Here is a 25,996-nt window from a genome sequence, read left to right as displayed (position 1 = left end):
AAAAAAAAAAAAAAAAAAAAGGAAAGGAAGGAAGGAAAGAAGGAAAAAAGAGAGAGAAAAAATAAAATTGACCAAAGTTAACTTCATGGAAAAAACCCAGATCTTGCTAATTTTTTCAATTAGGTTGAGGCTCCGTGTGTATACGCTCATTTAGAATTATGTTACTGTTTTCTCCATATCTGGAGCCTGCAGGGGTCTTAATGTAATCCTGCCGCGAAGTTAACAGGTCATTTCTTTTCTCCCTATTCTGTGGCTCTGAACATGGTCCTCTTGCAGCAGGGAGGGGTGAGGTGAGAGCCAGCAAAGTCAGGGGAAATGAGGGCTAGCTGGCAAAGTCATCTTCTCAGAGGGGTGTTGAACAGCAGCCTTTAAATGAAAGATGAAGGACTTGGGTTGGGGACCGAGCTCTTGCCTAGCACATGGGGACCCTGATTTTGAATCCCAGTACAGGGCAAAGAAAAGAATGAAGACATCACCCATTGTCAAGCTTACCTTGAACCCAATGTTTTCTGTCTAATCTTTCTTGACTGGCCCAATGCCTGGGCCTAGATTGGCATTTATTATTATTATTATTATTATTATTATTATTATTATTATTAAGGAGAGAGTCCAAGAGCCTGATATATAATAGTAGAGCACCTGAGGGGCTGCACCACGTGCAGTAGTCTCATTTTAATGTGTTTGTGGTAGTTTCAAGGAATGAGACAAACCACTTGACCCTCTGAGCCCATTTCCTCCTGTTTTGTAGGCAAAATGCTATTTTTCTGATGGGCCATTCGGAGGTTCAAATGGTAGATGAAAATCAGGGTGTGTTAGTGCATACCTGTAACCCCAGCACTTGGGAAGCTGAGGCAGGAGGATTGCTTTGAGTTTGAGGCCAACCTGGGCTATATCGTGAGTTCAAGGGTGACATCAACTACATAGCAAGACCCTGTCTCAAAAATACCCCCGAAAACCCAAAATAGTGGATGAAGTCGACACACACTGTGAGAGTTGTTGCCGTCATTCAGGCCCATACTGAGAGTCTACTAATTACGCAGGTGCATACCTCTGCAGACAAGAGGAGGACCCAGACCTAGCCCCCACCCTACTCCCGGGGTTTGCAGCACAGTAGTGCCGCTGTGTTTGTACCTTGCAGTGCTTATTGCCAGGGACACAGGGGACAAGCACCGCAAACCAGGTGAGGGTTGTAAGGCAAGGTGTGCTGCTGGGGCAGGGTGTGGAAACTAGAAGACTACACAAGCCAGGTGCCAACAGACCTGGGTGTTCATAGGTGGGCAGGAGTCAGCTCACCAACAGGCCTGAGAAGCCCATGGTTGGGGCTGGGGAGGAAACGGGTAGAGTGAATGCACAGGGGACAGAAAGTGAAAGGGTTGTCTGGGAAGCGGCAAATAATTCTACTTCAGAGTATCTCCAAATTCCCCTGCTGGGCTCACGGGCAGCTGGGTCGTTCGCTGAGGAGTCACTCCGTCGGCTTATGTGGGCACACATTAGGCAGGTATCAAGGACTTGATCATCGCTGACAAGAAAGTGGCAGTTGGTAGAGGGGAAAGATAAGTAGACCACAGCAGGAGGTTGTAGAGAGAGCTCTCCTTGCAGTGTCTTGGTGAAGGTGAATGATATCTATGTTTCTTTTTCTTTCTTTTCTTTTCTTTTCTTTTTTTTTTTTTTTTTGAGGTAGGGTCTTGCTATGCAGTTGAGGCTGGTCTTGAACTCACAGCGATGCTCCTGTCTCAGCCTCCCCAGTGCTGGGATTACTGTCATGTGCCACTATACCTGGCAGGAGAATCCAGGTGCTCAAGGCTGTTACAAAGTTTTTAATAGTCAGGTATATTAATTGCAACCAGTGAGGACCGCTATCTACTAACTATTTCATTGAGAATTCCCTGCACTGCTCCTTTCGTTCTCCTGTAGAGGTGGTGCAGGGCATTTTGAGGAAGTAGCTGAGTGGACTCGGGCTACATTTCATCTGGGCCTTGGATAATATACATATGGGTTTTGAGTCTTTCCTTTCAATAGCTGGGTCATCACTAAGCAGAGTGACTGCAAAGTGGAAGGATGGGTTCTAGAACCACCTTGACCCAAGATACACACTCCCTAGTTTTGCAGCAGCACGGGGCAGGAGCAGCACTAATCTGGACGCGACAGAGTCCCAGGTGCTGGCACTGTGTGTGGCAGGTGATGGAGGGGAAGCCAGTCTGAGATGTACACAGCCAGGAACCAAACTGGGAAAGACCCTCTACCTTTCATGCATTACCCCAACTTTTATTTAAAAACCTTTAAAAATGTGTGTGGTTTTCAAACAGTAAGTCATGTGTTTCCCCAAATTTGATAAAAAAATCTAAAATTGTGTGTAACAATACCAAGAATAAGTTGTGAAGTGAAAAAAAAATTCTTCCAAAGTATCAACAGTAGGGGTTAGGGATATAGCTCAGGGGCATAAGCACCTGCCTGGCAAGCACAAGCTCCTGAGTTCGGTCCCCAGTATCCAAACAAAACAAAACAAAACACCCAATGAAATAACAGTAAAAGAGAAATTTTGGCTTATCTTGCTAGGGGAAGACCTAATTATTTTCATATCCTTTACTTACATTTATATATTTTCATTATGTTACATTCTTTGTTCTCACCAGCATTAATTGTGTCTCTGCTGCTAAGTGAAAGGCAGCCATCTCCCTTCCTCTCCCCTCTCAGGAGAGATTCTGGCTTTCCCAGACCCTTCTTGCATGTTCTCAAATTGGGCTCAGAGCCCTGCCTCTGTGATACCTCCAGTGCTGGACCATGTGCCACCTGGGGTGGCATTCGTCTGTTGTCACTGGTTGGCTGGCTGGCTTGAGCCAAATCACTACATGGCCCTAAGCTGCCACCTCCTCATCTGTAAATGGGGACAATCCCAGTGGCCATTTCTCAAGCTTGCAGAACAAATGCAGAAGTGCAGAGGCCCTCCTTGGCACTGTAAGGGGGAACACGGTGGGCCCTACCTACTGGGCGCTGTATCACCATGATCAGATGTGATCAGCAAGTGTGGTGACCGTGGAAAGTCCTGTAGCTACAGCAGAAATCAGTTTTCCAGAGTGGCCCGAGGGCTGTCAGTTATTCTCCTGGATCCAGAGCATACTCACACTAAGTAAGCACTGCCGCATGATGGCTGTCACAGGCCCGTCCAGCTACATGACCCCTGCACCTGCCAGCATCTCTGTGGCCTGGTTGGGTGCAGCGGGTTGGTCTCTCCATGATTCCCCTGTCCTGGTGTACCGGTCTTCCCCATGCTGTCCCATCTCATGCCATTCCTACCTGCTTGGTCCTTCTGTCCCAGCCCTCTGAGCCCCACCACAAGGCTGAGGGGGACCCATTCTGTCCTCTCTCCTTTGTTTCTTTTCTCCTTTCCTTTTCTTCCCTCGTTTCCTTTCTTTCTTCCTTCTTTCCCCCATAAATGCTGTCTCACCATCACAGTATCTTTTCTGATTCTAAGACTTTAGGAGATCCCTGGTAAAATTTCAGAAAAACATTTGGAAGGGACACGGAGTAAACAATTTTTTGTTTTGCTAAGTAGGACATTAAAATATGTGCATATGCACAGAACTATAACTACTCATTACCATCGTTCTATCAAAAGATGCCATTTCAGTTTCTTAAAATAGAAAGGATGTGGTCCTCAAAATAAAAGGACAGTCATTTATATTGAATGCACTTAATTTTAAAAACACAACATTTCCCTATTTGTTTGTCTTGTTTTGCCATGAGTCAGTAAAAGCTTTGGGTACTAGACTTCTGAAAAATTTTAGGGAAGGAGTGTTAGCAACAACAGGGACAACACGATGAATTTTATCAAGAGCCAGATGGGAGTCTGACAGACTTTATTTTCTAGCTGTGTGACTTGGGGCAAATTACTGAACCTCTCTGAACTCTAGATCTCCCATCTATAAAGGCAGAAATGACATCACTTGCCTTGTAGCAGGGCACAGTGCGGAGTGTATACCCAGTGTGCTCAGTGTAAGGGTGCCCGAGGGGCTCATTCTTTCCTTTCTCAGGGAAGGCACTGGTTCCAAGAAACTGCCCTCCTGCCAGCCTTTCTGACTTCCCCCATGTGGCCTTGACTGAGAGCCTGGGCAGGACTGGGGATACTTCTAGGTGCACCTCAGAAGCATAATTCAGTTTGGCCCCACAGGGTTGCCCTTACAGGGACTCTTAGGCACAGGCAGGATCAGTGCCATGCTAGCTACATAAGAACGCCCAGGAAAACTTGCTTGACATGGAGATGCCGACCTCATGACAGAAGAAGCTGATACAGTAGGGCTCATGTGGGGCCTGAGAATCCACACTTTAAATAAAACACCCCGCCAGATGTTTCTCGGGAGTAGCTGGGGTTGCTCTTGCTCCGGGCCTCCCCGCTATTTGCCAAGACTGTCTGTGGGTCATTCCCAATGGGCAGCTTAGGCTGAGGAAGATGTGGGGAGGAAGAATCACCTGGCTGTGTCCCACCCCATCTTCCAATCCCCAAAATTGTACCCAGGAAGCTCTATGCAAAAACCTAAGTTATGTCGGACATGCTTTGTCTTCCCATGCACCCTCCTCCACCAGCACCAGCTCATTCCTAAACCCCACCTGCTTTTCACCACCTCTGCTGCTCGCTGCCTGCCCGAAGCCACCTCTGTCACCCTGGCTGCAGTCACCAGGCCAACTCCTTGCCTCATCTCCAGCCTGGCCCCACTCGGCAGCCTCAGCAATCTTTCTGTAGGGTCCTGGGGTTGAACCAGCGCCTCCACAATGAGTGTCATCCCAGTGGCCTCTTTTCAAGCTGAGGTCTCACTAAGTCACTGAATTGCCCAGGGAAGACTTGAACTTGTGATTTTTTTTTCTGTCTCATCCTTCCGAATGCTGGGATCGTAGCATGCATGACCACTCTGAAGACACAAATCAGATCATATCTTCTGTCTGCATCAAATCTCTTCATAGTGGCCAAGGCACTTAAGATGAAATCTACAGTGACCTAGAAGTCTCTGTAGGGGTCTGCCCACCAGACTCTGTTGTCCCTCTGCATCTCCTGCCTCAGGACTTTAAGGCATGACTTTCCTCCTGCAGAGACCCCTTTTCTACCTGCTCCATTTATTAATTAGCTCCCTCAAACTTTAAGGGTTCTACCTAAATGTCACTCTCCTGGTGACCTCATAATATAAATCACTGTTATATAATTCTAATAACAGCTCTCACCTGTTCTTCAAGTCACTGATCACAGTTTGCATTCATGTTTTCTTTTTAATGCTGGCATTCTCTACCAGAACTCAATTCTATACAATTTAAATATTTTGCTCACCATTGTTTCTCCAATAAAAAAGCCTGGGAACAGTAACTACTCAATAAATCTATACTTACCCAGTGAATGATTGTATGATTAAAGATGTGGATCCATATTCATAGAAGAAAGGCAAGGTTCCCCTAAGTTTTTTGCCTTCTGGGTGGGTGGCTGACCATGTGCTCAGCCTGAGAGACCCTTAGCACACACCATCGAGGAGGTGCCCTGAGCGTGAACATGGGTGGTCTCCCTTGACATTTAATGCATTTTTCTCCCCCAGGAGGGTCAAGATTTTGCAATAGAAAATCATGGCCAGCTTTCAGTACTATGACTTGAGGCTCCCCAAGAACATTTTCTGTGAGGGCATGTTGTGGCTAGGCAGCAGAAAAGGCCAGACATCTTGTTGGTGCAACGGAGCAGGTATAGTATGTTCTAGCGGACATTGGCTCAACTCCTGGCCTTGCTGGGTGACACTGAGCAAGAACCTAGCTTTGCCAAGCTTTGGCATATTTGTCTGTAGAGAGAAACATTCACTCTCCCGTGTCAAGGTAGCTCTGTGAGGATTCATGAGGTAATGTCTGAGCAGAATGTCTGGCATGCAGTGTGTTCATTAAGTCTCCACTGATTATGTTGGCTGGGCTGTTTGCTTTTGGCTCAACAACCCAGTGACTAGTACAGAACCTAGCACATAGTAGGTGCTTTAGGAAACCTTTATTAAGGATTTAACTAACAGCAGAATCTATTTTACTTCAGTCAGATTTCCCTCCTCTGGATGAAGATTTCTATGTGCAAAGATTCCCCTCTCCACCAGATACTCAAATCAATTGCTCTCCTTGTCGGCAGCTCAGATCTCTGTACTTTGAAACCTCCAAGTTGCGGAATTAACACGTGTGCTTGTAGGAGTGACCCTGTCCCATGTTGTCATCATGACCCTCCTCCCTTGTGCCTGTGGAGGGTGGACACTCATCAGCCCCCATCTCAATGAGAGGGCTGCAGAATCAAATCAGCGAAGAGAGAGATTCCTGTTTGGTTCCAGTACTATACAGAGCACAACTGTTTCTTTGAAATTGACCTTCATTTATTTGGAGGGGAAAGCAGTTTGTTCAATAATGGCTTCCTGGTGCCTTTCAGCATTTTGAAAGACGGAAGAAAGATTTGGAGCGAGGCAAGGTTCCAGTGTTTTCTAAACAACTCACTAAGCCCGGCCATGAGTTGGCTGTCCAGCACTTCCTGCTGCCCCACCTCACTGCCCCCACGCCGCGGCACACATCTCTCAATGGCCCTGCCACATTGGGAGACCCTGACCAGGCCATCCCCAGGCTGGTGGGAGTCGGTCTTCATTGTAACACCAGGCAGCTAAAGATTCCCTGGGACATCTTGCACATGGCCCATGGAGTGGAAATACTGCTACGTTCTATTCCAATTGTTTCCTGTCCCTTCCCTGGCCTGACTCCAGGGGCCAAAGAAAGAGGTTGTTGTTCGGTGGCATCCATCTCTGCTCCTTGGTAAGTGAGCACTGGTCTCTTGTCCAACTTGGTCTGTGGCCACCCACAGGCTAAGGGTGGGGAAGGAGGTAAGGAGGGTGTCCCAGGTAGGGAGGGCACAGCAGGAGACACGAGGCCCTGCTCTAAGGCAGCCCCACCCTGCTCCCCAAAATAAAAATAATAGAGGAAGAAAAACAAATGGGGATCCTAAACATGACCCAGTGGGGGGCACGGCTATTTTTCCTCTTCCTCAAAAGGAATCCCAACCCTTCTCTCCTAGGGAGAAAACAAACACAGCTATGGAAATCTTGTACCACCAGGCACCTGAAAGTCGAGCAGCAGTGGAGGTACTCCTCCCTGCACTTCTCTCTTTGCAAGTATTGTCTTCCCCCAGATCCACTTTCACCTCTATTGCATGGAAAGCCCTCATGGAAAATTTAGAATTTGGAACCTTCTTTAGATTCCAAAAGGAGCTATTGTTCTTGATCAAGCTACTTTTATTTGGGTGTTATTTTAACTCAGAGGAAGTAAAAACCCACATCTCCATTTTGCTGGGATGTTCTTCCTCAGTGATTAAGAAAACATTAATTATGTGGCTTCTCTGCTTGAACTCTTGAGTCCCTTTTGGAGCCCATCCCAAGACCAAGGCTGGGAGTCCATATTCCTCACCTCACCTGTTGGGTTTCCAAGGAAGGAGGATGTGAATGAAGCCAGCTCTGGGATAATGCATCCGAAGGTCCTCAGGAGGTCACATGTTGACATAAAGTTTCCATAGCAAGGAAAAGGCAAGCACACTACTCTGAGCTCACTGGAGGGACAGAGCCTTTCATTTTCTATACCATGGGAGCCAAGGGCCCGAGATGCTAGGGGATTGAGGTCTCAGAAAGAAATAGGCAGAAAGGAGAGCAATAATGAGAGGGAGAACAGCGGGCTTGCTGACATGCAGTGCAGGATTCAGAGAGAAGCCACATCCTGCACCACTGTGTGGCTGGGGAACACCTAAGCGTTGCAGCACTCGTAGAGCTTCGCACTGGGGATGTAAGTTCTAAAGGGAGCTGAGTGGTCCTGTGGCCACTGATCCTCAAAGCCTGGTCTGTGGACCACCTCTTAGAATCATGTGGAGACTGACAAGACATGGAGATTCCTGGGCCCACTGGATTTTACAGATACAGAGAACCAGATTCTCTGTATGGTCCTACTAACTAAATTGTTCCAAGGGTTAACTGATTGTATCTAAGCCAGAAGCTGAGGTCTCATCAGGAGGTAAACCTAGAGGAGGGTGCTGTGACACATCATCCTTATGGCTGTGGGAAACCCTCTTCCCTTCTCCAAAGCACTGAATGGCTCTGCTGCCTTCTCTGTACTTTTACAAGCCAAGGTCTCTGTACTTTAATCAAGTTTCCCAAGTGATTCTGATGCTGCTTAAAGTTTGAGATCCTGCAATGTACTTCAGCCCTCTTACTATCGAGACATGAGATCTGAAGTCTAGAAAGGTAAATCAACAATTCTAGGGATACAGAGTTAGTTGATGGCAAAACTCAAATGAGAACTCTTTTTCCTGACCGCCAGAGCAGCGCTTTCCATTTCCACATGCTGGAAGCTACCTACCAGCCCAGAGTTTCTGCCGCATCCTAAAGCCCTGAACCTCTGATCATTTCTGCATCCTCCTGGGGTTGTTCCCTTTTTAGCATGCTCAGATCATAGCTCTGTGGGTGGGAGGACAGAGGCAGAAAGAAGAAAGACCCAGTTCTCTTCTGAGGCTTTTTTAACAAATGTGGGATGGGTAGACGAGTAGAGAAGGAGGAAACACACTATCGATCCCGAGGGGGTGACTGCTTGTAGTACTAATAGCTGACTTTCACTGAACATTTTGTTTGTGCGCCAGGTATTGTACTAGGGTCCATGTATTAGTGCAACATCCACAGAGCAAATATTAATTAGCCCTATTTCCTAGAGGAAGAAACTAAGGTTCTCACAGGCTCAGTCTTTTGCACAAGGGCATGTAGCTAATAAGTCCAATCACCTCTCCATAGGATCATGATCTTTGTATCACCCCGTGCAAAGCAATGTGAATCATCATCCACTGTCAATCCAGCTACCTGCAGAAGGACCCTGGAACCTTGGAAAAGAGCAGCCAGCTCCTCTGCAGTGGAATGTGCTTGTGGGTAGGGTAGAACTGCGAGCTCTTTGCACTTGGTGCTTGGCACTGAAAGTATTTCTTAAAGGTAGCAAGCTTGCCTTAGAAAAGATGACACCAAGAGTAGGTTAAACAGCTCCCCCCCCCCCGTTCTGTCTTTTAAAAATGGAAACTCTTGGTATTAGTTTGCTCTCTTTCCATTCATATTTTTCTCTTGAAAGCAGAATAGCTTCAGAACTTTAGCTGCTGGAGGATTGGGTTACATTTAGTGACAACCAGCTGAGACCCTGGTGAGACTGCAGGCGTAGGTGATCTGTGGCAGGCGGCAGCTGCCAGCTGCCCTGATGCTGTGGCACATGACTGGACCATGATCACCGCCCTCCATTCATTTTCTGTAGTGTTCTCTGGGGTTAAGAGAAGGCAGCAGAGCCACTCAGTGCTTCAGAGAAGGGACGAGGGTTTCCCACAGCCATAAGGATGGTGTGTCACACCACCCTCCTCTAGGTTTGCCTCCTGATGAGACCTCGGCTTCTGGCTTAGATACAATCAGTTAACCCTGGGAATGATTTAGTTAGTAGGATCACCAAACGAAGTGAGATGGACGCACTTACTTTGTGCAAGATGAATGAAGCACTGGATTCTATCTTGCCAGGCTGGGCATTTTGTAGCTGAAGGTGAGCGTCAGCTGAAATCTGATTCTGGACATTTCACAGATCACTAGACTTAGGAGCATTTTGTGGCAAATACAGACTATGTGACCCTCTAGTCATTTTCTCTTTCAAACATCAAGCTTCAGGTATGTGAAAGGCCCAGCTGGGCTGTGCAGCTGTCAAACGCTTTTATTAACTGACAATGAAGGCAGTGCTTTGAGGTGCTAGCCGGCCGTGATGGTGACGGAGGCGGGGGAGACTGCAGCTTCTGCAAAGCTCCCGAGAAACGCGAGCCCTGGAAATACTGAATGAACGCTGCCTTTCTGTGAGCAAGCTGCCTCCCTCCTTCCCAAACGCCGCGTCTGCAGTAACTACAAACTATTTGGTATGCTGCGTTAGCGACACTGCCTTAGCCAACACATCATTACTATTGAAATAATGCTGGTGTGATGCTCGAGCCCGGTGTCCTTTTTAATTATTAAACCAAGGCTGACTGGCAAGTGAGTCATTCCACATCTCAGATCCTGTGGCTCTATTTCAAGTGCCTGGTACCTTACCACTAACACCTGAGTTGGGTCTTAGCCAACTCCCTAATCTGCAAAGACTTTGCAGAACAAACAATATTATCCAATCCCCAAACACACACAGACTGCATTACAGAAACAAAGCCCACATGAAAACTTCAGCATCAGCTCCACAGGAAACCCAAGACACAAACGCATCCAGGTGCCCTCTGCCCGTCCCCAACTTACCAAGAGGGAGAGCGATGAAGAAGGGCAGCCAGCACAGGATGAACATGCCGACCACAATGCCCAAGGTCTTGGCTGCCTTCTTTTCCCTGGAGAATTTAAAAAGTTTGACAGCTATGGAACTCCTGGGGTTGTGGCCCTTGGCCCTGGTACTGCTGAGGGTGTCCTCGTGAAAGTTTTTGGAGTGGATCCTCAGGGTCAGCTCCTTGGAGTTAGACATCTCCTTCATGACGCCTGCCTCCAGGTTCTTCGTGGTCCTCTTGGCCACGATGTAGACGCGGCAGTACATGACCAGAATAACCGCCAGGGGGATGTAGAAGGAGCCCAGGGAGGAGAAGAGGGCATAGAAGGGTTCCTCGGTGACCCCGCATTCCTTGTCATCGTTGGGCGCCGGCTCCTTCCAGCCAAGGAGAGGCCCGATGGAGATGACTGTGGACAACACCCAGACACTGAGGAGCGCCAAGATGGCCTTCCTCCGGGTGACCAGTGTGGGGTACTGCAGGGAGTAGCGCACCCCAATATAGCGATCGATGGAGATGGCGCACAGGCTGAGAATGGAGGCTGTGCAGCATAGGACGTCCACAGCTGCCCAGATGTCACAGAAGATCCGTCCCAGTACCCAGTAGCCTAGCACCTCCAGGGCAGCCGAGAAGGGCAGGACGGTGAAACTCAACAGCAGGTCGGCAATGGCCAGGTTGACGATGAAGTAGTTGGTGGGCGTTCGCAGGTGCCGGTTGCAGGCCACAGACAAGATGACTAGGATGTTGCCCACGATGGCGAAGAGGATGAAGGCGCCCAGCACCAGGCCCACAGAGATGGCCCTGGTGATGTCCAGCTGGGGCAGCGTGGAGTTGCTCGAGGTCTGGTTGGGTCCACTGAAGTTGGCATCTTTCAACTCTCCCCAGTAGGCAGGTGCTGATGTGTTGTGGCCGGCGTCCAGATCGGGATTCATTTTAGAGTCCGCCCTCCATAGCCAGGGAGGTGCTTGGGCTGGAAGGGCTGCGGGCAGGGCTCTTCAGCTGCCCCGAAACTTTGCTTCCCCCTTGGTCTTCTTCCTAGAGGCGCCCTTCTGGCCGGGAATCATTTCCCCCGGGCAGCCCAGCCCGGCGGCAGCAAGTCGCCTGCCTGCACCGAGCCGCTCACTTGCCTGTCAGAGGGAAGAGGAGAGAGGGGACGAGGCGGCAGCTCCAAGTTTAATGGTCCACGTCAGGCGCGCCGGCCGGGCCAGGCTCGCAGGGGAGCGCAGGGCGCAGCGGGCGGGCAGGGGGCGCGGCGGAGCCGGCCCGGCCGGGTCTGCGGGAACGCGGCGCCTCTTACACCCGGCGAGCGGAGCGCAGCGCCAAGGAGGGTCTGCTCTCAACGAGCCGCCTCTGGGCTGACTGCACGGCGGTGACATCAGGCGGGGAGCCCGGCGCCCTGACTCCGCGCGGCACTAGGGGGCAATGCGGGCCCAGCCACCAGCCGCGGCCCCGACGCCGCCATCGCCTCCCGGTCCGCGCCTGACGGCTCGGCGGGGGTGGGGTGCGGGCGGGGGAGGGACCTGGCGAGGGTATCCCCTCTTCCATCCCCAGGTGGCCCACGGGGCTCATTTCCCAAGTGGGCTGGGGTTCTTACCTCTAAGGAAGGCTCCTGGAGTCAGGCCCCTGTCTGGTCCCTGAAAGAGGAAGAATTCCAGGGTTAGGCAGGTGGCAGGATCTTGAGCACATCTGAGCCAGCCCTCCTCATTTATCTTTCTGAGGTCTGATAAAACCTGGCGTCTTTATTTATTCGTTCCTTCCTGCATTCATTCATTCTTGCCCTTGTTCATGCAGTGAGTTGTTACCGAATGTTGTTGGGCTTCTGTTCTAGGCTTTCTAGGTGAGGCGCTTGGACGAACAGGCAAAGACCTCTGTGCCCTAGGAGCTTAAATTTTAGTGAGAGGAGACAAACGATACACCAAACAAGCGAATCGGAGGCATGCCACCTGATCGGAGGCAGGAGTTGGGAGAACCCAAGTGAGGAGAGGGCTGCGCACTGCAGCCTTGGGCGGGGTGGGGGCTGAAATCCGAAGCTATTTGGCTGCAGTGGGAAGAGAACACCAAACATCTAGGCAAGGGATCCCGGGGGCCTTGGCTATCTGCTGACCTTTTCTTCCTGCCTTCTGTTCATGTTGGACATGCAGATCCAGGACAAACTTCCCACAGGTGAACGACGGGTACTTAGGGAAGGATGACCTGCTCTACCAGAGGCCGAGAAAGAGCCTTGTGTTAGTTACATGGAATGTCCTAGGGAGTGTGCCGTGTTCTTCTGCTTTTTCTCGTGACCCTAGGAGAGAAAAACTATTCTTACCCTATTTCCATTTTGTGGACAGGCCACCACTTTCCACAAAATTGAGCTCTTTTCTTCAAGTTTGCATACCTGCCAAGGGGAGGGGCTGGGACTCAGACGCACTATGGAAACTATTCCAAAGTTGGGCACTCTGGCGCTGGGCCAGGTGGGGGTCAGAGCGCGTACTACAGTTGCAACTGTGTGCTATGTGGCAAATTTGGAGGTGCAAGCTGCTGGTACTGGGAGGGAACTCAAGTTTACTGCGTTCCTGCAGTTTGCTAACCTTTTACTTATTTTCTTTTATTTTTCGTAACAGTTCATTGAGAGGAGCATGATGGTTTTTCCATGAGCATGTAAGACATGGTGGCTCAGCGAAGGTAGATTCCCGAAGTCATGTGGCTAGTGACATTTGGTGGACTCCAGGGCAGTGGCCACTGAGACTGGAGAGTCAAGTCTGACCCCTTTTTTTACTCCAGGCTATGCGCTCCTGTCCTTGGTAACCATCTTGCAATTAAGGAGTGAGGAACTCTTCTGAATTAATCTTTTTACTTTCGCTTTTCAGAAAGAAGGGCAGGTGGTCAGTCACCACATACCTGGTGCTTTAACTTCCTCCCACTAAATGCAGACTTCCCAAATGCACAAAATAGGCAATTTCAAGGAGTCTCCCTAAAGTTTAAAAAAAAAAAAAAAAGATCTGTGGTAGATACTTCTCTGAAAACATTTTTTTTTTTTCTGGCTCAAATTTTACTTGAAGATTTTAAAATAGATCTTCAAGGGCTCTCAGAACCCAAGTTTTCCTTTTCCTTTTTTGAAACAAACTCTCACTATGTAGTCCAGGCTGGACTCAAATTTGTGGTAATCCTCCCATCTCTGCCTCTCTAGTAAGTGCTGGGATTGCAGCTGTGGGCCACTGTGCCAGGCTTGCCAAGGTTTCTCATTTGCCCACTGTGGAACTGGTGCAGCGGCTTTGGAGTTGGCAAGCGGCCACTGCTGGTCGGGGCATTGCTGGTTATCAAATCCTGCACCCCGGCATATAGGAGGGGGCTCCTCCCATTATGCAGAAAAAGCCTCCCAGGATGACTACTTATGGTGGTCACAGTAGGGTGGGAGATGGGCAACTCTCTGCTGGAGATCTTAAGGAAAAAGGGAGGGTGTTCTTGGTCTTGCACAGCTTAGCTACTAATCTGAAGACTGAGGCTGGTCCAGATGATCTTCTAAATGCTGAACCTCATTCAGCTTCTGTGCTGGATAAAGTGGCCCCTGCAGACAACTCTGTGCCCCCCATGCATCTTCCACATTAGATGGGGCAGTGGGTGTCATGTCATCCACTCAGCTCCCACTACTCCCAGCTCTTTTCAAGGCTCTCATGAGGAAGCTTCTCTTGGGCTGCTTTATGCCCAAGCAACAGTGAGATGAAGAAGAAGAGACCAGGGAGCTGGCACAGGGCTGGTGATCAGCACAAGGTAGGGACATGGGGAGGGACAGGGCGGCACACAGCGGAGTGCAAGTTCCAAGCCCACATTTTGACTGTGTGGCCCATTTCCCACTTCCTGGGGCATTAATTTCACCAGCTATTGAACAGACAGCGTCACACCATTGAACACAGAGGCTGTGTCTACACAATCAAGGTGACCAGCTGCGATGTGACGCTCAGCTACCACACATTCTCTATGGTGGCAAAAGCCCAGGAGGGGAGCAAATCTTGAGATGCAGCAATGGCTTCTCCTTATTATGAAAAAGAATAGCTTGTTGTTTAGGTGAGAACTTGTGCCTTGATTCAGATGTGGAAGAGATTATTGAGCAAGATAGACAAGTTCAGAATTCTTGCAGGTTTCAGAAACATTGTCATTTGCCAGCATCTTTTGCAAAGGCAAAACAAACTTCCCACCCTAAAACACAGAGGCATTCTCCTTAGTTGTAGCTGCTGAACAGGACCCCACGAGGTGACCTCTGTGAGGGTCACTTTCTTGCCCCCTTTTCCTCCCCTTGCAGAGATGCCTCTTAACCCTGGCTGATTTCTGACCCACGGAACTGACCATTTTGTTTGGGTGTCATGAGGATACAGATGCTATTTCATTTTCTCGACACTCCCTGGGGCAAAGCCAAGCCCAGAGCTGACTCACTGAAGGCCCGGGGAGGCAGGATCTTTTCATTATCCATCTCATTACATTAGAAACCTCTGATGTGGCAACCTCTCACTGCTGCGAGGGAGCCTGTTAGGAGACACTGTCACTTTCTTTGACTGGTGGGGAAACTGAGGCGGGCAGCCTGTGCGATGTGCTTAGGGAATCTTGGTGGGAGAGCTGTCCGCTCTGATCATGGGGTTTTGCAGTTCTCCTTCCCTGTCTCTCTCCAGCTTCCAGCCTAACCAGACTTACACAGCAGCATGGATTTCTGGCACGGGACCTCACGGGAGTTATGGGTGAATCTAAGGTGAACTAATGAAGCGAAGGATAACCTGGCACTGAGCAAGGTGCTCTGGTAACAGTGCTGCCGACCTTTCAGAGAACCTACCTACTGTGTGCCAGCATTGCGCTGGGTGCTCTGGGTACACGTAGTCACATCTTCACAACAATGCAAGGGAGGTGGTATTCCCATTTTAAAAATGAGGAGACTGAGGCAGAGAGAGAGAGAGAGAGAGAGAGAGAGAGAGAGAGAGAGAGAGATCAAGAGAGCCTGTGATGTGGCCAGGGCTGTTCAGTGAGTAAGCAGCATTGATATTCACAGCATTATTATCCTGCTTCAGGGCTTGCATCCTTCTCTCTGCACTAGACTGAGATTTAAAAAAAAAAAAAAAAGGGCAGCAGAAGGCTCAGTGTTCGCCTGAAGGAAATTACAGCAGAAAACAGAATGTGATCAGGGTCTTGAGTGAGGCGGAGGTCAGGGAGGGGTGGGAAGTCGGAGAGAAGCCCCACGGAGGCTCTCCTAGGCCAGCCTTCCCTGCCTCCCAGGCAGGGCTTGGTCTGCCAAGGAGTTGAGAGCTGACTTGGATTCTAATCCTGTTTCCATCCTTTAATAGCTGCTGTTTTGACCTTGGATAGGAGAGGAGCGTGATTAAGGGCCAGAACTCTGGCATCTGATGGGCCTGGGTTTATGTCCCAGTTCCACTAATTCACTTTCTGTTTGCCCTTGGACAAGTCGCATAACCACTTAGGGCCCTTGGTTTCCGGAGCTGTGAGCTGAAGATTGTAAGGGTCCTACTTCTTAGGGTTATGGCTGAGTATTAAACATGATAATGTGTGCAAAATACCCAGTGCAGAGTGATACTGTAGTGACATTATTGGCCACTGATTATTCGGCACTTACTAGGTGCTTGGCATGAGACCAGGATGCCTTATGTACATTATCTCATTTAATCCTCATAAGAATACTTCCAGGGTCTGCTATTATTACGGACAGTTTACAGATGAGAAAATTGAGGTTCAGATAGTTAAATCACTTGCATGAGGTCACAGAGCTAGAGCACAGCTGGAGTACAAACCATGCAATAAAGGAGGCTAAAAAAAGGAAAAGGAACTACAAATGTGAGGCGTCTGCTCTTTATAGGGTCCCCGAGGTCTGTGGGGGTATAAAGGAAGATTCCCGTCCCTCTGTAACCCTGGGTAAGTGTCCTTTCTTTTGTGCTCAGCATACTGCTTGAAAGGAGAGGCATTTCTTTTGCCTCCAAAGGGAGCCACAGGTATCAGCTCTGAAGAGGGGAGTTTTAGCTCCCTTCACACAGAACTGCTTTTGTCTGTGGCGATTACAACCTGTTGCTCTTTGGTGAGCATGGGTTCCCCCACCCCAGCACTTCAGGTCACATAGCATTCCCTGATAAGGTAGAGAGAGCTTAGTGGCAGCTCTTTGCAGCAGGCTGGTGGAGATTAATTGCCAAGTCATCCAGGGGCTGGATTCATATCGCATCCTGGGGAGAGCCCAGAGCGCTGAGCAGCTAGGGGCCCAGGTGTGAGGCGTAGCAGGCTGGAGCACGGAATCTGAAAGGCTCGCAGTGTGGGAGACAGACAGGTCCATTCTTATGCCCCACTAGCATCTGAGTCAGGGAGCAGTGCCAGGATTAGCTCTCTAACCACATGCACTGAAATCATCAAAGGTAATAGCAACAAGCTCCATACAGTTGGCTTTTCAAGGGCCCGACCTCTCTGGGCTCCATGGCTGCAAGTCCGGATCATGAGCTTCTGAAATGTCAGAATCCAGGAGTCCAGAGATCATCTAGTCCATGGTCTGCAGACTACAGCCTGGGGATTACATCCAGCCTTGCATCTGTTTTTGTAAATAAAGTTTTATTGGACCAGAGCCACACCCATTGGTTTGCATATTGTCTGTAGCTGTTTCTGTGCTGGAATGGCAGAGCTGAGTAATTGCAACAGAGGCCATCTGTCTTGCAAAGATGAGCATATTTACTCTCCGGCCCTTTGCAGAACAACTTTATTAACACTTCATCTAATCCAATGCTTATTTTACTGGTGGGGCTCTGAAGGCCAGGGAGAGGAAGAAGTTTGCTAGCGAATCAAACCAGGAGATGTAACTCCATGAACAACTCTTCTTTCACTGTGCATCATGTGGTCCTGCACCCTGGCACCGGCTCTGGGCTTGAATCTCAGCTCTAGTTGCCCAGATGCGTGGCCTTGAGTAAGCTGTATAACTTCTAGCCTCCATTTCTCATCTGTGCCTTGGAAGTTTTGCTTTCAGTTTCTTCAGCTATTGGGTTAACTGGATCATGATAAGAACTAGATGTGCTGTAGTCCAGATACGCTGCAATCTGGTTCATAAAAAAATAAAAAACCCTCAATGAAAGCCTAGACTGGGGGTGGTGGCACACGCCTGTTATCCCACTTTCAGTGAGGCTGAAGCAGGAGGATGGCCAGCTTGAGCCCAACTTGAGCAACTTGGCAACTAAGATTAAGAAATTAAAATGAGCTCAGTGTGAAGGTCCTCGCTTTAATTCCCAGAAGTGGGAAAAAAGACTGCTACTGTAATTCTGTTAATGTTATCTTTGTGCCTCTCTATGCCTATTTCACCACTCCAAATTTGCCAAGGGAAAGGGCTATCCTTTAGCAGTGGTTCCTTCAGTGTTCTTAAGTGTCCTATTTAGAATCTGTGGAAAGCACTATGTTGTTTTACCCTCCATTTTTCTTGAATTTCTTATCAAAGATTCCTCAGTGCCAGATTCTTGGCAAGGCCCCTTGATCAATTGATCTCTAGCCTGTTACTTCTTATTTTTGTTTGCTGAGCCCCTATCCTGCCAGCTCTCTCTATCTCTTTCACTTTGGGGCAACAGAAGTAATCCCATGTTTTACCATTTATCAGGGAACAGAACTAGAACAGAGTAAAGTGAATTGATGCCAGCCTCCCTGGTACTCCCAGGGTTTGCAGCTTAAGATGAATACAGCAGGAATGTGCAACTGAGGATGCACAGGGAATTGGGTCTGACATTGATTGGGGTGTGAGTTAAATAAGGAAAGAAAGAAATACATGACATAGGTTTCAAATTTCTTCGACCTTCCTCTCTTGGGTTCTCTTAACCAAATCATACAACCCCTTTGGGGGATTTACACATGTGGTGGCTACCAAGTTGAAAAAGGTCTAAAAAAGGAAGATGTGGTGGGAATCTTTTCCTTGGGGGCATCTAAAAATTGAATCTGAACAAAGTCTTCAAGCCCAGCTTGGGAGGAGATAGACCTAGCCTCAAGGGAGTGAGGCGGGGAAGTGACGTCACAGTTGTCTCCGCTTTCTCATCTCTCCTTTCTGGAAGAGGGGACTGCGTGGGAACCTAGAGAGGGTATGTAGTTGCCTGGAGATTGGCAGGTGGTGTGACTGGGAACATGCTGAAGAGAGGAGCGGGAGAAAGGAGCAGTTTCTTTTACCCAAGTTTCAAGGGTATGTGGAAGAACCCTGGGACAGGAAGTGCCAATGATTCTCAGCTGCTTCCCAGACACTGAAGATTAGGGAGATTGCCTTGAGAGTCCTGAAAAGATATGTGGAGGAAGAGGAGGTAGCTTGGTTTTTGTTTTGTGAGATTGTCCCAGTGAGTACTCGGGAAATAGTATACGGGGAAAGATTTTGTGGAAACTTCTAGACAGGAGCAACCTGGTATAGCTGCATTTAGCTTCATGGAATGAAATGGAAGTGCCTGGAAGGTCCCCCAGATATTTCCTCTGCACCTGGTACCATCTATTTGGGAGTCAATATCACCTGCTTCCTTTGGCCTTGTATGAGTTGACCATGATGTGCTGACTTCAGTGACACCTTAGGGACCGTACCAGGCTAACACACAGGGACCCACTCATTCAATCCTCCAGCAGTGCTTGGGTTGTAGATACTGCTGGGTCCATTCTACAGAGGAGGAAACTGAGGATAGAAAGATGCGGTAACTTGCTCAAGGCTGTCTAGATATAGAATTAGAGCTGAGCTATGTTGACTAGAAAGTTGATAGTGTTGATCTCCTCATTACCCCAAATTTGGCTACATGCTGGCCTGCCTGATAAAATAAGAAAGAACAAAGAAAAAGCATAGAGTAGAAGATTCTCAGCAGACTGGAGGAACAGATCCATGGAGCAGTGTTTGGGGCTGTTCTGTGAGGCTGGATCTGAGTATTAAACCCCTCGCATAGGGAATATATAGCATTTGTATGTGGAATATTTTCAGCTGTGAAAAATAAAATCCTGATCTGGGCATGGTGGCACACGCCTGGAATCCCAGAACTCTGGAGAGCTTAGATCTGGAGGAGGTGTTAGTAGGGGGATCACTGCATGTTCAAGGCCAGCCTAGATTACATAATGAGACCTTGTCTCAAGACCAAACCAAACCACAAACAAACAAACAAACAAACACAAACAACAAAACAAAGGCAACCAACAAAGCCAAATCCTATGTTTTAGGACAACATGGATGGAAACAAGAAACATCTTGTAAAGTGAAATAAGCCAGGCATAGACAACAAACACCATATGATCTCAGTCTTTCATGGAAGCCAAAAAACATTGAGCTCATGGGAGAAGAAAGTGGAGTCATGGTCTCTAAATCTAAGAAGAGGGTTGGGAGGGAAGATGGCGGTTGGATACTGGGTACCAAAACAGTTGGGAGGAATTAGTTCTATAACACAGCAGGCTAACAGTAGTTTAAAAGAGTTTATGGAAAAAAAAGAGTTTATGGTGTATTATAAAATTGACTTGATCCAGGTGTGGTAATGCACACCTGTAGTCCCAGGACTTGGGAGGCTGAGGCAGGAGGATAGTTGTAAGTTCAAGATCAGCTGGGGCCACAGTGTGAGCTCAAGGCCAGCCTGAACTGCATAGTGAGACACTGTCTCAAAAAAGAAAAGAAAAAAAAAAGGAAAAGGAAAAGGAAAAAAAAATTGACTTTGCATTCTCTTACAGAGATGGAATTTTGTTTTCTTTTTGTGGCTTCTAAGAATTGAACCCAGGACCTTGCTTTTGCCAGGCAGGTGTTGCACCGCTGAGCTATCGCCCCAGCAAATACTACAGAATTGATAGCCAAGTGTGAAGGTTTCCAGCACATAGAAATGATGAATGTTTTAGGAAATGCAAATGCTAATTACCATGATTTGATCCACACATGTTGCTTGTATGCATTAAATTATTGCACTGTGTCCTATAAATATGCACAAGTAGAGTATATCACCTCTGAATCCCTCCTTGGGCACTCATGTGGGACCAGGGATTGAACCCGCAGTCCCTGTGCTTGCCAAGGCAGGCACTTAGTCCCTAAACTATCTCACCAACCCACTCCTTGGGAATCTTAAAGGAACTTATTTGAGGCTGCTGGTTCACCTCTCCCAAGGGGGAGAGTGGAAAGTCTGACTAAATAATTTTGTTTAAGGGTGGCAAAGGTTATTGGTCCCATAGTGGCAACCAAGTCAAGTACTGTCATAAGGGTAGGGTGGGGGAGAAGATGCCAGCTAGCCCAAAGGAACTGTTTTGTTAAACTTTGACCATGCACCCATTACTTCATTTACGTAAGCTTCTGTTCATTCTGTAAAATGGGGACTTTGACAGTTATTTACCATATCAAGTCATTGAGGAGATTTAAATGGAGTTAGGTCTGAAAACTAGTAAGCTCTCAACAAAGTGTTAATTACTGTTGATACTTTTGTATAGTATTAAAACACACACATCAGATTTCTCAGGATCTGTACTATTCAGCTGAAATTTTCCTAATCGATCTCTCAGCTGTCCTTCCAGCCCTTTACTTGCCAATTGATGTAACTGATGATTTTTTTTTTCCCTAAATGAATTATTTCAAAAAGGTAGCTAGAAAAACAATAATTCAAATAGTACCACTTAACATCTGTTGAGAACTTGCTGTATTCTAGGCATGTGCTGTGTGCATTACATACAGTATATCATTTTAAGGAAAGAATTCTATCAGGCTGCAGAAATATAGTGTCTGATTTTGGGATCTAACTCCAGCAATTACCATATCCAGAGAGAACAGGGCTTGCTGGAGACATTTCTAAGCTCAGAGAGAATTCCTAGGCCGGAGGCTGGGCCAGGGTGGGTGTTGGTCCTCCCGTGGAGTGTGGTGGGTGGTTGCCCAATGAGCCTGCTGTGTATAAAGAAAGAGAAACAGAGCCGTTCCCTCAGGCAGGGCACCAGGCCCTCGGGCTGGCCCCTGGAGCAGCTAGTGTCAACAGAAATTTTCTTGTGTATCTGACCACAGAGCTTTGTGTGCCAGCACCACAGGCCACAGGCCTTGTGTTTGGGGCAGACCATTTGTTTCCTTGAAGGGCAGGAAGGAAGGTGATCTGTGTGAATCTCCATCCTGTGCACTGCAGAGCACACCAGGCCCATGTGTAGGGAAGAAGGGAAGGGGCCACGAAAGCAAGGGACAAATACCAGTGAGCTTGGATTTCCAGTTAAGTTCTAGGCGCCGAGTAGAAAGAAAAGTTCTGAGTCTAGAGCTCTTAAATCAAGCTAGAAATGTCATCTCAAGTGAGCGTTTGAACCTATGTTGGTACCTGAAATCTTCCCAGTGTCCCTTCACTCAGTCCCTGGGGCTGCTTACCACACACCCCTTCCTGCTGCTTCTCTCTCAGGAGCCTCGGAGCTTAGAAAAGAAGAAACAGAGCCACAGAGCAGGCGAAGCTTTGCCTACATGGACCTGGACGCTCGAACTTTGCGGTGCACGAGTCCCCTGAGACAGCAATGCCTCATAGGGAGGGTCGCGGTACAGCCTAGGCTGTCTGTGTACCTTTCTACCACAACGAAGCTTACACTTGGGCCATCTGTAGGACAGGGCACAGACCTTGGGACCCTAATGTTGAGGAAAGTTAGTCACCCGAACGCAAATACTGCACAGTCTCTCTTATATGGGAAACCCGAAGCGTAAGTTCGGGGATGTAGATAGGGACGGAGGTGGGGGGAGTGGGAGTAAAAGTAAAACGAATTAAGACGTATGATGTACCTGTGCCATTTCCCATGATGTAGATCATCATTATGTACTGTGAATTTATACTAAGATAAGTAAAAATTTAACAACAAAAATTAAAAATGATTGCAGCATACCAGGATAAAAAAGTGTCGCCTAGACGCCTAGAGTGGGTCTTAAATGCAGATTCCGAGGCCCCAGCCCCAGAGATTCTGATTCAGTCTGATGTCAAGTCCAGGAATTTATTTTTTTTCCCCAAGTATACTAAGTGATTCTATCACAGGTGACCTGAAGACCTTCCTTCTTTTTTTTCTTTCTCTCCTTCTTCTTCTTTTTTTTTTTTTTTAAATGTATGTAGTACAAAGTATACAGGGTCTCACTACACAGACCAGACTTGTAGTGATTCTCCTGTTTCAGGAGAATTCTCCTGGATTACAGGCATGTGCTACCACGCCCAGTCTCAATCACTGTCTCAGCGTGCTTGGGGGACGGGGCCAGCACGGCACACCAGGGATAGAATCCAGGCCGCTGTTGAGCTCTGCCTAAACAGGGGCTTTAGTCCACTGAGCTATCTGGCCAGCCCCCCAAGACCTTCTTTTAAGCCAGGTCTTTTCACTCCAACATCCTCACCTTACGGTTGATCGCATGGGGCCCCAGGCTCCGAAGGCAATGCCTCATAGGGAAGGCCATGGAATGGTCTAGGCTGTCTGTGTCCTGGTCCTGCCAGGCATTCTGTGCTGGACCTGCGAAAAGCAGCCTCGGGCCTCCACTTGCCATGGCTTGCTCCTGTCCAATGCCTACCTGTTCATTCCACCTCAGCTTGAAGCAGCTCTCTTCCTCAGGCTGGGGAAGGTGCCTTTACCCTCAGTACTCAGAAAACCAGTTGGTTTTCACCAGAGTGTTTTGCTTTGGCTTGAGGTTACACACGCTCCACCTGGGTATTTGATCACTTTCAGCCTCCCTCCTGAGGTGAAGCTCCAAGGAGCAAGGGTAGCTCTGTTTTTCACTCGCCCAAGGACTCAGCACAGTATGTGATGTTTGTAAGTGCCCAGTGTGTACTTAATAGATAAGTGAACCTGTGAGGGAGTGACTGAAGGAAGGAAGAGAACAAGTCGATCTTGGCCTTAACATAAAGCAGAATAAAGCAAAATGTCCGAGTCTGGTCTTCCTTCCTTGTTCATTCATGGTGAACCTTTGGTCTTTCAGTTGCACCTCTTTGTAAGTACTGTTTAGGCATTGTTCTTGTTTCTGACCCAGTCTTTTTATTTTAGTTGCCCATCCCCTCCCTGAAACTAGAGCTTCCTGTAGGCAGAGTTGTTTAGGAGGCAGCTTGCTTTGCTGGACTGCCTCTCTCTGTATCTTTTTAATCTTCCTATTTCTGTAGTGAATTTTGTGTTGGGAATCCATCCTCCTCTATGAGACCTGCCCTTCCTTTCAACTCTAATCCTCCCACAAGATCTTTGTAGTCTTGTGTTGCCTCCAGCAATCCCTAAATTGTGGTTTATTCTAACCTTCTGTTCCCAAAGACTACCTGTCTGATGTTGCATTTCCTCAAGGCCCTGTGAGTATCAGGATCTCTCCACAGGGTGAATTCTTGACCTTCTCTCCTCCCCTTTTAATTTAGATTAAGAACATCCTTTCTCTTTTAAAACTAAAAGCTTAAAAAATTTTAAATGAAAGTACTACACAGACATAGTTTAATGAATCAATATATTTTTACAAGTGTTACAACATGCCCCTGAATCATCCTTTCTTAAAGGTGTGTGCTCATTGAGTTGGCCAAACCATTGACCTGATGGAGCCTGTTACAGTTCTAGTGTAAAGTAGTGTTGATGGACTCAACACTGGCTCTTAAGGATGGTTAAGCCTGTGTTATAATATTCAAGCTGTGAAACGATAAGAATTAGCATGTCTTTGTATCTGGCAACTGATTTAAAGAACTGTGTCCGGGCGCCAGGTTGACAAAGGTTGGGTTGTGATGGCCGATCCCTGTGTCAACTGGAGTTCAGAAGCTGAGCTAAGTGACTCAGTAGTTCCACATCCTAGGGTGCATTTATTTTTTATTTTATTTTATTTTATTTTTTGTATTTTAGGGAAGGGTCTACAGGGTGTTCAGGGTCTCACTACTAGATCGGACTCGTAGTGATTCTCCTGTTTACTGCCTCCCAAGAGCTGGGATTACAGGTGTGCACCACCACACCTAGTGTCAATTGCCTTCTCAGCACACCCCAGGTGTGGGGCCAGCATGGTGGGCCCGGGTATCAAACCCCCGCCCCTGCACCTTTTTACAGGCACTTTAATCCTCTGAGCTATTTGGCCAGTCCTATCCTAGGGTGTAAAAGACATGTGATTCGGTATTTTTTACAGAATGGAGTATTATTTAAGCTATATAAAGGATAATTTTGAGGCTTATATCAGTAAATGGATGCAACTAGAGACCACACTCTTAAGTGAAATAAATCAGACCTGCATACTGCATATGCAAACATTGTATTGTCTCCCTATGATAGGAACCTGAAAGAGTAAATAAAATCTGAAAGGGGGGGGGGAAGCAAAAAGAAAAGAAAAAGAAAAAAAAAAAAGAAAGAAAAGAAAAGACATGCCCTAAAGTGGCTGTTTATACTCTAGGATGTTATAATGTTGATTCATTGTGGGCCAGCGAGATAGCACAGCGATCTTTACAGTGCCTGCTTAGGCAAGCTCAAGCAAGCATGCAGGGACCATGGTTCAATCCCTGGCACCACATGCTGTGCCAGCCCCAGGGTTGGGCAAAAAAAGAGAAGTTGATTCATTGAGAAGTTAAGGAGCTTTACTAAGTGACTCAGCAATTCTACAACTTAAGGTATAAAAGACCCACCATAGGGTGCATAGCCTGCTTACATATAAGAGAAGAAAAGAGGTTTGCTCTTCCCCTCTTTGCTTTTGTTGTCTTCTGCTGCCATGAATGGTTTCCCTTCTGACATGCCACTCTGTCTTGGAGCCAGCTGATTATGGACTGAAACCTCTGTCAACTATGAGCTAAATAAAATTTTTTTCTTCAACTTTGGGTGTCAGATATTTTGTCCCAGCAGCAAGGAGAAAAGTAACCAAAGTAGAAACCAAGAAAGATTAATGACTGGAGGAAGATTCCATGATCAGCAGATAACAATTATGCACTATATCAGGTCTTAAGGGACAAGTAAGAATGAAAGACAGTGTTTCCTCCTCTCATGGATATTCATGGTAAGTCTTGGATTTATATTCAATGAAGTTTTGGCAGTTAAACAGCAAGGAGCCTTTAGGATCTAGTTACTTGCCAAACAAACGTTGCTAACAAGTGCCATGAACTTAGAAGTGGCTGTGTGTGTCATGCATCTGGTCGTGAGCCCAACCCTTGGAAGGCCCATTCAGTAATTTTTTCTTTCCATAAGGAAAGGAGAGATCTTTTTGGACTGGAATAAGATAGTTGGTCCCTACTGAAGAGGGATGATTTTTGAGGTTTTGGGGAGCGTGTTTGGTCGATGAAGAAATTTTTTAACTGCATGAGTACACCCATTTGCCTTCAGGACTGACTGCTACATTAAAGTTACTCGCCTTGGATTTAGCATATCTGGGCTTTTTTATTTGCTGTGTGAACGTAGGAAAGAGGCATCCAGAATCCCAGCTGGACCGGACTGTAGACATGGCGTGGGCCTTCCTCCATTTCACAGGAAGGGAAACTGAGGCCCGAGAAGTGCCTCAACCAAAACCACAATGCCAGACTGGAGCCACAACTGGGACATTCACGAGTGGGCCAAAAGCCTTGAAAATAAATGTAATTAAAGTAACTATATATTACTTCTTTATTCAAATACTACCAAATGAAAGTAACTTTAAAAGTTACCGAAGTCAATTGTGCTCAGTAAGACTATGGCAAAGAGAGCATAGATTTTAACATTTGGCAAACATTTTCTAGGTTTTTCACACGCATACAGATACACACAAGAGAGAGAGACAGAGAGAGAGAGAGA

The 25,996-nt window shown here is 47.5% G+C and overlaps 1 protein-coding gene across 3 annotated transcripts in view; it reads right to left on the bottom strand.

Moving 5' to 3' along the window:
* Adra1b (adrenoceptor alpha 1B) overlaps nt 1–25,996 on the bottom strand; it is a 135,551-nt gene that overhangs the window by 43,737 nt on the left and 65,818 nt on the right. For 2 of the 3 annotated variants that reach the window (XM_004629399.2, XM_023713240.1), the window contains exons 2-3: nt 11,928–11,967; nt 10,317–11,460 (exon numbers count right to left, since the gene is read on the bottom strand). In XM_004629399.2, the coding sequence (XP_004629456.1) occupies nt 10,317–11,265 (949 nt within the window). In that variant the 5' untranslated portion in view covers nt 11,266–11,460; nt 11,928–11,967. Of the gene's footprint in view, nt 1–836; nt 932–10,316; nt 11,461–11,927; nt 11,968–25,996 lie in introns of those variants that run through there. The other variant, XM_023713239.1, reaches the window with a different exon arrangement.

Source organism: Octodon degus, unplaced genomic scaffold, assembly GCF_000260255.1.
Source record: "Octodon degus isolate 3935 unplaced genomic scaffold, OctDeg1.0 scaffold00029, whole genome shotgun sequence".
In the NCBI taxonomy this organism is placed as follows: Eukaryota; Metazoa; Chordata; class Mammalia; order Rodentia; family Octodontidae; genus Octodon; species Octodon degus.
This window is presented reverse-complemented; position numbering and strand designations above follow the sequence as displayed.